Source organism: Orycteropus afer, unplaced genomic scaffold (assembly GCF_000298275.1).
Source record: "Orycteropus afer afer isolate SDZICR_OR568_19922 unplaced genomic scaffold, OryAfe1.0 scaffold00414, whole genome shotgun sequence".
NCBI lineage: Eukaryota > Metazoa > Chordata > Mammalia > Tubulidentata > Orycteropodidae > Orycteropus > Orycteropus afer.
This window is the reverse complement of record NW_006922001.1, coordinates 1,549,342-1,561,186: the sequence shown is the minus strand read 5'-3', so window position 1 is coordinate 1,561,186 and position 11,845 is coordinate 1,549,342. Positions and strand designations below refer to the sequence as shown.

The 11,845-nt window shown below is 34.1% G+C and overlaps 1 protein-coding gene across 1 annotated transcript in view; it reads right to left on the bottom strand.

The window, feature by feature from the left end:
* Positions 1 to 11,845, bottom strand: part of EPHA5 (EPH receptor A5) — a 617,348-nt gene that overhangs the window by 529,545 nt on the left and 75,958 nt on the right. The window contains exon 2 of the mRNA XM_007953798.2: positions 2,893 to 2,957. Within this exon, the coding sequence (XP_007951989.1) occupies positions 2,893 to 2,957 (65 nt within the window). The remainder of the gene's footprint in view (positions 1 to 2,892; positions 2,958 to 11,845) is intronic.

The window sequence follows — 11,845 nt, the reverse complement described above, 5'->3', positions numbered from 1 at the left end:
TATATATATATATATACACACACAAACACACACACACATATTTAATGAGCAACTTTTTCCAAATTTATTTGTTCTAATTTTCTGACTCAATCATTTGGCTGAATAACAGTAGACCCATTAGACTCCTTCTAAAACAATGTTTTTGCACTTAAGGTTTTTTTCTCTCTGACCTTTTACTGTCAGAATTGTAATTTTTTAAATGAATTATATATGTATATCATTAAAAAATGGCATAGCTATCGATGATGTTAACATTAAAAACAGAGAAGTTCCTTTAGTGGAGCTTAATGAATATGATATACAAATATGATTAATATGAGTGGAATCTAGTTATTATAGTTTGTGTTATGGCATTAAAATGTAAAATGCAGAAAAATTTTATATTTTAATTATATGTATTATTAATTAGTAATACACTTGACTGCTTACCAGAAGGCTGGTGGTTCAAATCCACCAACCACTCCTTGGAAGGAAAGTTGGGCAATCTACTTCCATAGTGATACCACCTCAGAAACCCAAGGAGGGGTCACTATGAGTCGGATCAGACTCCACAGCACAAAACAACAACAACAACAACAATACATTATTAATTAATTATGTTATATTTAAGTATGTTATACTTTGGATACTTACTTTCTTTAAGATATAATTGTAAATTTTTTTCTTCCACAAAATTTCTACTTCTAAAAGCAACCACATCATACTTATACCCTTACAGATTCCTGTCAAACTCCTTCTAAGTAACTTCTAAGTGAAAGCAGGAGAAAAACACAAGCTAAATTCAAAAGGAATATGATGCATATTTTTAGGCTTCTAAAAATTAATTTAAAACCACCATATTAACTATCTATTCAGAAAGTATATTTAAAATATTTAGGCAATAAATCATTTGTGGTTTGTGAAAAAACGTAGAGTGTAAAATATATACATATAGATTACTGTGGACAAATGTTACTCAGCTATCTATCTCTAAATAAGTGATGAGTGGATAGATTGGAGAGATAAAAGGATGTAGGAAGTAGGGAAGAAAGGAAAAGATTAAGAAATGGAGGAAGGAATAGAAGAAGAAAGAAAATAAAAGAACAGATTATGAGAATATATAACATGATTTTGGCACTAGCTATATGTCAATGACATGTTTCTTTTAGGTTATTTTCTAATATCTTAACAGTCTATATTACAGTATTGTTTCCATGAATTCAACCATAATTTTTATCAATGAAAAGAAACACCAAATTGATAAAATAAGAGACTACACACTGAGATGAGGTTGTTGACATATAAATAAAAATAAATTAGAATAATTATTACAACTTATTTTACTTCCATAATAAAATTTTGTTAGTTAAGGACTGATTTACACGTTTTGTTTTCTCATGAATTGGAAACAAAATTTAAAATTTTTGGTTATTTTTGTCATTAATATGACCATATTTGCTAAAAATATATTCTATTATTCAAATTAGCCTTCAAAATCATATGAAATATTATTAATGTTTATAATTTTCAAAAATTATTTGATATGGAAACTACATGGTAAGGAGCTCTGGTGGTGTAGTGCCTAAGGCATTTAACTGCTAACTAGAAGCCTGGTGGTTCAAACTCACCAACTATTACTCCTCAAAGAAAGATTGGGCAATCTACTTCTGTAGTGATACCACCTCGGACACCCAAGGAAGGGTTGCTATGAGTCAGATCCGACTTGACAGCAGTGAAATTTTGTTTGGTTTAGGTGTAAGTGTAATTATTCAATTGTTTAATTTTTTTTTCATAAAATGCAGTTTTGAAAATATTATGTGTCATTGCTATAAGGTAGTTGTATGATAAGTTTGCATAGTTTAAATAGAAAATTAGTATAATGTTAAAATGTTAAAGTTATTCAGAAATAAAGAGACTTCTATAAAAGTTTGCATTGTTTTTAATACAATAGTTATAGTATATATCCAATATTGTTCTCTACAATCCTTTTTTTTTTAATCATAGCATTTTATTTATGTTTTTAGTACTACTATTCAGTCCACTTTATATTATGGATGAGTTTTTAATTGACTGAAAGGTTATGAAAGTGTACTTTAAAAAAAATAATCTACATGGTAAGATTGATACCATGTTTCATACATTTAGATGTGTATTTTAAAAAATAATCCCTTAATTTACATCCCCAAAACTTTATTTTTCTACTTCTGTAGTGATACTGCCTTGGAAACCGAAGGATGGGTCACTATGAGTCGAGTCCTACTTGATGGCACATAACAATAACAACAAATATTTAAAGAACTTATTATTTAAAAATTGTTGATAATAAAATTCTTCCATAGAAAACATCTTTTCTGAAAAGTTATAAGAAAAATTTGAAAATTGAAAGAAAAAACTATTAAATAATGACTGAGTTATAATCTGAGAAATTCTTACAGTAGAATTTAAAAGAATTTCTTAAAATCTTTTTTTTTGCTTTAATATAGTGAACGAAATAAAAATGAATAGGTCCCAATATTGAATCAACACAGTTCATAATAGATACATTAGCTTTTATATCCAGTATTTCATTACTTATATAACCATAAGTATGGAAATCAGCAGCAAATCAAATTCTCTCCTTTTATAGAAACTTATTCAGAAAATTAGTTGGTTTCTTCAGTCAAAACTCTCCTGAATGCTAACTATGTCCATGTAGAGAAACATTCATAGAGAAAAAGTAGTTCAATACCCCTGCCCCACAATGCACACACACACATTTGTTTCTTTTTCTAAATCAAAGGTAGTTTGAGTTTTTCCCTACCTATCCTCCTTCCTCCCTTAACAGGTCCAGGTCATATTTTACCCTGTGTGATATTTAGCATGTTGACTACTCAGGTGGCTTTAGTTTTAGGAAATGTGTCAAAAAAAACTTACCCCATTTTTTGGAAAAGCAATCCATCCCAGATCCCCCATGACAGTACGTGAATCCAGTAAGTTCACTGAAAGAGAAAGAACAGAGAACTCAGTGGTATATATAAATATATATGTATATAAACTAATATACATATATGTACATATATTTATTTAAAAAAAAAGAACACTGCCATTGAGTTGATTCTGACTCATAGTGACATGCATTGGGTTTCCAAGGAAATACATCTTTACAAAAGTAAATTGCCTCATCTTCCTTCTGCAGAGAGTCTAGTGGGTTTGAGATACCACTTTCTGGTTAGCAGTCTAATGCCTTAGGCATTGCACCACCAGAGCTCCTTCCTTTACAGAAAAAAATAAATAAATAAAATAAAATAAATAAATATATACATACATTGTTATTTTGATAGTTTTATTAAAGGTGCATATTGTTTTCAAGATTGGAACTAAATTACACATCCATTATTATGAATAAAAGGAGCTCTGGTGCCACTGTGGTTAAGGCATTAGGCTACAACCAAATGGTAGGTTGTTCAAAACCATCAGAGACTCCATGGGAAGAAAATGAGGCAATCTACTTCCATATATAAATGTTTTACAGTTTTGGAAACACAATGGGGGAAGCTTTGAGTTGCAATCCACTGGATAGCAGAGAGGTTTTAATGGGTATAAGAGGAATGGCATCACATCTATCATCACAAAGAATGTTTTGAGATCTATTCTGAAGTATAATGCTGTCAGTGATAGGTTATTATCTATATGCCTACAAGGAAGACCAGTTAATATTATTATTCAAATTTATGCACTAATCAATAAAGCCAAAGAGGAAGAAATTGAACATTTTTAACAACTTCTGTTGTTAAAAATTGACACAACATTCAACCAAGATATATTGATTATTACTGGTGATTGGAATGCAAAAGTTGGAAATAAAGTAGAATCACTGGTAGCTGGAATATATGGCCTTGGTGATACAAATGATACCGGAGATCATCTGGTAGAATTTTGCAAGACCAATGACTGATTCATTGCAAATACCTTTTTTCAACAACCTAAGCAGCAGCTACATACATGGACCTTGCCAGATGGAATACCACAGGCATCAGATTGACTGTATATGTGGAAAGAGGTCATGGAGAAACTCAATAACTTTAGCCAAAACAAGGCCAGGAGCTGACTACGGAACAGACCATCAACTGCTCATATGCAAATTCAAGTCGAAGTTGGCAACATTAAATTCAGTCCATGAGAGCCAAAGTATCAACTTGATTATATCTCATCTGAATTTAGAGACCATTTGAAGAACAGATTTGACACACTGAATACCAATGACCAAAAACAGATGAATTGTGAGACAACGTAAAGAACATCATAACATGAAGAAAACAAAAGCTCATTACAAAGACAGGAAAAGGAGAAAAGATCAGAAGGATGTCAGAAGAGACTCTGAAACTTGTTTTTGAATGGAGAGCAGCTAAAGCAAATGAAGAAATAACAAGATAAAAGAGCTGAACAGAAGATTTCAAAGAGCATCTCAAGAAGACTAAGTCAATTATTATAATGAAATGTGCAAATACTTGGAGTTAGAAAACCAAAAGAGAAGACAATGCTCGGCATTTCTCAAGCTGAAAGAACTGAAGAAAAATTCAAGCCTCAAGCTGCAATATTGAAATATTCCATGGGCAAAACATTGAACAATAGAGGAAACATCAAAAGAACAGGGAAGGAATATAAAGAGTTACTGTACCAAAAACAACTGCTAGATCTTCATCCATTTCAGAAAGTGGCATATGGTCAAGAACCAACAGTATTGAAGTAAGAAGTTGAAGCTGTACTGAAGGATTAGCAAAAAAGCAAGGCTACAGAAACTGATGGGATACTCATTGAGATGTTTCAACAAACGGATGCCATGCTGGAGGCATTGTTTGTCTATGCCAAGTAATTTGGAAGACAGTTACCTGGCCAATTGACTGGAAGAGATCCATATTTGTGCCCATTCCAAAGAAAGGTGATGCCACAGAATGTAGAAATTATTGAACAATATCATTACTATCACACACAAGTAAAATTTTGCTGAAGATAATTCAAAAACGGTTGCAACAGTATATTGACAGGGAATGTCCAGAAATGCAAGGTGGATTCAGGAGAGGACATGGAATGAGGGACATAATTGCTGATGTCATATAGTTCTTAGAGGAAAGCAAAGAATATCAGAAAAAAACGTTTACTTATGTTTTATTGACTAGGCAAAAACATTTGACTGTGTGGATCATAACAAATTATGGATAACATTGAGAAGAATGGCAATTCCAGAACACTTAATTGTTCTTATGAGGAACCTGTACATAGACCAGGAAGCTGTCATTCAGCCAGAACGAGGGAATACTGGATGATTTAAAATCAGGAAGGGAGTATCCAGGGTTGTATCCTTTTACCATACTTATTTAATCTCTATCCTGAGCAAATAATCCAAGAAGCTGGACTATATGAAGAAGTACATGGCATCAGGTTTGGAGGAAGAATCATTAACAACCTGCAATATGCAGACAATACAATCTTACTTGCTAAAAGTTAAGATGACTTGAAACACTTATTGATGCAGATTAAAGACTACAGCCTGCAGTATGGATTACAACTGAACATAAAGAAAATAAAAATCCTCTACAACTGGACCAATAAGCAGCATCAAGCTAACTGGGGAAAATATTGAAGTTGTCAAAGATTTTATATTACTTGGATCCACAATCAACACCAATGGAAGTAGCATTCAAGAAATCAGACATCATTTGATATATAATCCTTTTATTGACATTTTACAATAGTGAACTAATACAATATTTGTCGTTCTGTGATTGACTTATATCACTCAGCATAATGTCCTCCAAGTTCTTCCACATTATATGGTGTTTTTCAGATTCTACATTATATATGGAAACATTCTTTCTTGATTGGTTACCAGGGATGGGAAGGGAGAGGAGGGAACACTACTAGATAGGTTGAGACAAGTATTGATTTGGGTGAAGGGAAAGGCAATATACCAAAAGCGAATGACTGACATAATAACAAAGATAAACCTTTTTACATATGTAATATTGTGTTATAAGTTATAACAAACATTAACCTACAGATAAAAAGATGAGTAGAAAGTTTGAGTGATCAGGTATGTCTAGCAAAAGAGACTATATCCATGACTGTATATAAGGTTGGCAGATGATATTTCTATGTATATATTTGTATGTGATATAAGAATGTCTATATAACTAGAACTAACAGGGGGCAAATTTATGATAACTTCTTAAGCACAGTCAATCACCCTGATGGAGCAGGATGTTGGACTTATGGGGTCAGGACCATTGTCACAGTGGACATCTAACTCAATTGGTATAACATACTTCACAATAACATTGTTCTACATCCTACTTTGATGAGTATGGACTGGGGTCTTAAAAGATTACAAGCAGCCATCTAGATGCAACAGTGGTTCTCTCCTCATCCAGAGCAAAGAAGAATGAAGAACACCAAAGATGCATGGAAAGAATTAGTTCAAGGGACTAGTGGACCAGGAAAACCTCTGAATCTATGACCATGAAACCAGAAAAAATAGATGGTGCCCAGCTACAACCGTCAACATCTTGGAGATGGATCAGTCCAGGAGATACTGCACAGAGTGGGATAACAAAGTGGCATACAACTCAAAATCATTAAAAAAAAAAAAAAAAGAAAGAAGAAGACCAGATTTACTGGTCTTATAGACCCTAGTAAGACCCCCAAGACTATGACCCTAGTTACCCTACAGATCTGGAGTTGAACTCACTCCTGTGGCTTCCAGCCAAACAATGGATGGGCACATAGAGTGAACATCTACATCAGGTAGATACACTCTTTAAGATGATTAGTCAAGGGAGAACAGAAGGGCAGTATTGCACAGGGAGATAGCTCAGGGGCAGGAATGCAGAGGAAAGAAAAACACAGTAAAGAAGTAACAACAGGGTAGAAACGGGAAGAGAGCTGTTACGAGCTGTTACATTGTGAGGAATTGTAGCCGATATCACGAAACAAAATGTGTATACACTGCTGTTTGGAAAATGAATTTGCTCTGGAAACTTTCACTCAAATTATAATAAAAATTAAGAAAAAAAAAAGAGAAAAAAATCAGACATCATATTTACACTTGGCAAATCTGCTGTAAAAGATCTCTTAAAAATGTTGAAGAATAAAGATGCCACTTTGAAGACTAAGGTGTACCTAACCCAAGGCATGGTATTTTCAATAGCTTCATATGCATGGGAAAGCTGGCCAATGAATAAGGAAGACCAAAGAAGAGTTGAAACTTTTGAGTTGTGGTGTTGACAATGAATACCAAAAGTACTATGGACTGGATAGAAGAATGAACAAAGGTATCCTGGAAGAAGTGCAGCCAGAATGCTCCTCAGAAGCGAGAATGGCCAGACTTTGTCTCATCTACTTTTGTCATGTTGTCACAAGAGACCATTCCCTGGAGAAGGATAAGCTTGGTTAATTGGAGAGTCAGAGAAAAACGGGAAGACCTGCAATGAGATGGATTGACCCAGTTGCTGCAATAATGGGCTCAAATATAGCAAAGATTGTGAGAATAGCTCACCACAAGGAAATGTTCCTTGTGTTCTACATAAGGTCATTATGATTCAGAGAGGACTAGATTGCACCTAACAACAACAAAAACAATTTAAGAACATATTATTTGGATTAAAGAAAACAAATGATTTTTAACAAACATTGGGAGAACAATTACAACCAAAAATATATAAATTAGCCATTATCCTAGGTGGTTTTGTGCCAAACAGTAATAAAGAAAAAAATTAATACAAAGAAAAATAAATAAAGGAAGAAACAAATAAAGGCCTAGAAAGAGTGGTCCATGCTTCCTTCCTTTTTTTTTTTTAAGTATCTAGGTGTCAGGATTAAGCTACAGACAGAAAATTATAGCTAAACATATTTTATTTTGTTATGGAAAGCTGTTAGAAAACTATTGACATAATATATATTAACCAGCAGTAAGCTATTACAAAATTGTGACTTTTTTTGTGGCATTCACAGAAATCTGTAATCCAAACTACAAGTTTAATTAAGAAATAAATCTACACATCTTTAACCAAGCCAAGGAAATTATAGCAGCTCTCGGGGCTGTTGCTATATTTAAGGGTCCACTGCATTCCCCACAGGTATCTTTGACTTAGATGAAGCGATAGTTTAAAATGTGCTTAATACAGAACTGTCAGCTGTACTTTTAAAAAGTAGACTTCATTTATGATGGAAATTTTAAGACATTTGCAAATCTTCAGGATGGTAGTCTGAATACCATCATGGAAAAAATGCCATGACTGAGTACACAAGGGTGTACACACACACACACACACACACACACACAGAGTTTACATTTCAACAACTTCATCCACTCTCTTGGAAAAATCAAACTAGCTTAAAAGGTGCTGTTTAGTGTATATGATTTAGATTTGGATCAAAGATCATTTTTTTTTTCTTAAGTTTTGTGTATGAATTAAATATATGTACTCAACTGAACCACCTTGAATGAGCATGGCAATAAATGGAGAAAAAAATTGAAGTTGTCAAAGATTTCATATTACTCAGTTCCACAATCCACACCCATGCAAGCAGTAGTAAAAAATTAAATGATGAATTGCACTGGGCAAATCTGCTGCAAAATATCTCTTTAAAATGCTGAACAACAAAGATGTTTCTTTGACTAAAGTACACCTAACCCAAGCCATGATCCAACCAAGATCCAAAAGGAAAGCTACTAGATTATCTGAGATACAGGTACTGAAACATCCTTAAATTATATTAAAGGCCACCTATTCAAAACAGATTATATTTGCAAGTGAAAGCCTGGGGTAAAGATATAATAGTTGACAGGCTGAGAAACATGTCATGGTACTTTAATAAGATAATATAAGACAAAAGAGCATGACATGTTTCACTGCACCATATAACATGAAAATTATTTAAATCTTATATAAATAATATACATTTAAACATTATTGTCCATCATTTTATTTCACAATAGAACATATTATTGAAACACAAGTAGAATACATGTAAGCATATAAATCTTAAAATTCAAGTTAATGATGTTGTTGTTGTTGTTAGATGCCGTCAAATTGGCTCTGACTCATAGCAACCCTATGTACAATGAAATGAAACACTACCTGGTCCTGCACTAGCCTCACAACATTTGCAATAACTGAGCCCTCTGTTACAGTCACTGTATCAATCCATCTCCTTGAGAATCTTCCCCTTTTTTGTTGACCATTGACTTTACTAAGCACAACATCCTTCTCCCACATGGCCTAAGTAGGTGAAATGAAGTCTGGCCATTCTAGCTTCCAAGAAGCATTACAGCTGCACTTCTTCCCAGACAGATGTGTTCCTTCTCCTCACATCTATGGTACTTTCAGTATCTTTTGCAAACACCAAAACTCAAAAGCATCAACTCTTCTTCAGTCTTCTTTATTCATTGTCCAGCTTTCCCATACATATGAGGCTACTGAAAATACCATGCTTGGGTTAAGTATACTTTAGTCAAAGAGACATCTTCTTTGTTCAGCACTTTAAAGAGATGTTTTGCAGCAGATTTTCCCAGTGCAACACATCATTTGTTTTTTGACAGCTGCTTGCATGTCTGTTGACTGTGGAACCAAGTAATATGAAATTTTTGGCAACTTACTTTCTCTCCATTTATTGCAGTGATGCTTATAGGTCCAGTTGTGAGGATTTTCATTTTCTTTATTTTGAGGTGTAATCCATACTGCAGACTGTAGTCTTTAATCTTCAACAGTAAGTGCTTCAAGTCATCTTCACTTTCAGCAAGCAAAGTTGTGTTGTCTGCACATCATAGGCTGTTAATGAGTCTTCCTCCAATCCTGATGCCACATTCTTCTTCATAAAGTCCACTTTCTTGGTTTCTTTGTTCAGCATTCAGATTGAATAAGAATGGTGAAAGGATACAACCCAGACACATTCCAATCCTGATTTTAAACCCTGTGTTATCCCCTTATTCTGTTCAAATGACAGCCTCCTGGTCTATGTACAGTTTCCTCATGAGCACAACTAAGTGTTCTGGAATTCCCATTCTTCTCAATGTTAATGATAATTTGTTATAATCTGCACAATTTAATATTTTTGCATATTCAATAAAACACAGGTAAATATCTTTCTGATAGTCTTTGCCTTCAGCCAAGAGCCATCTGACATCACCAATGATATACCTCATTCAACATCCTCTTCTGAATCCAGCTTGCATCTCTGGAACTTCCTGTCAATATACTGCTACAACCATTTTTGAATTATCTTCAGTAAGATTTTAGTTGCATGTGATATTAATTATATTGTTTGATACTTTCCACAGTCTGTGGGATCACCTTTCTTTGGAATAGGCACACATATGCATTTTTCCAGTCAGTTGGTCATGTAGCTGTCTTCCAAATATCTTGGCATAGATGAATAAGTGCCTTCAGCGTGGCATCTGTTTGTTGAAACATCTCAATGGGTATTCCATCATTTTCTAAAACCTTGTTTTCTGCCAGTTCCTTCAGTGCAGCTTCAACTTCTTCCTTCGGTACCACTGGAGTTGGAAGAAGGAAGGGGCTATCTACTTCTCAAAGAATTGGCTAGTGAAAACCTTAGGAATAGCAGTGAAACATTGTCTGATATATTACTTGAGGACTTTATGAATAGCCCTGAAACACTGTCCAATATAGTGCTGGAAGATGAGCCCCTCAGGTTGGAAGACACTCAAAATATGACTGGTGAAGAACTGCCTCCCCAAAGTAGAGTCAACTGTAATGACATGAATGAAGTAAAGATTTCAGGACCTCCATTTGCTGACAAGGCATGACTCAAAATGGAAAGAAACAGCTGCAAAAATCCATTAATTATTGGAACACAGAATGTATGAAGTATGAATCTCAGAAAATTTGAAGTTGTTAAACATGAAATGGATGACATAAAGATCAATATTCTTGGCATTACTGAGCTAAAATGGACAGATTTTGGCCATTTTGAATCAGACAACCATATCATCTACTATGCCAGGAATGGCAAATTGAAGGGGAATGACATGGCATTCATTGTCACAAATAATGTTTCCAGATCTATCCTGAAGCACAATGCTGTCAGTGATAGGATAATATCCATACACCTACAAGGAAGACAAGTTAATACTACTATTATTCAAATGTATGCACCAACCACCCAAGCCAAAGATGAGAAAATTGAAGATTTTCACCAACTTCTACAGTCTGAAATTGACCAAACATGCAAGCAAGATGTGCTGATTACACTGGTGATTGGAATCCAAAACTAGGAAATAAATAAGAATTATTAGTATTTGGAAAGTATAGGTTGGTGACAGAAATAATATTGGAGATCACATGATAGAATTCAGCAAGACAAACAACTTATTCCTTGAAAATATCTTTTTTCAACAACATAAATGGCAGCTATACATGTAGACTTTGCCAGATACAATATACAGGAATCAGATCGACTACATTTGTGGAAGTTGGAGATGGAGAAGCTCAATATCTTCAACCAAAACAAGACCAGAAGCTGACTGTTGCTGAAGCTTACCATCAATTACTAATATGCAAGTTCAAGATGAAGCTGAAGGCAACCAGAACAAGTCCAGGGGAGCCAAAATATGAACTTGATTATATCCTACCTGAATCCAGAAACCATTTAAAGAATAGATTTGACACATTTGATGCATTGAGCACCAGTAATTGAAAATCAGATGAATTTTGCAATGACATCAAGAGCATCATCCATGAAGAAAGCAAAAGGTCATTAAAAAGACAGAAAAGGGAGGTGGGACAAGATGGCGGACTAGGCAGAAGGATTGCACAGACCCTCTTCAACAAAGAAAAGGGAAACCAATTAACACAGACACAGAAGATAA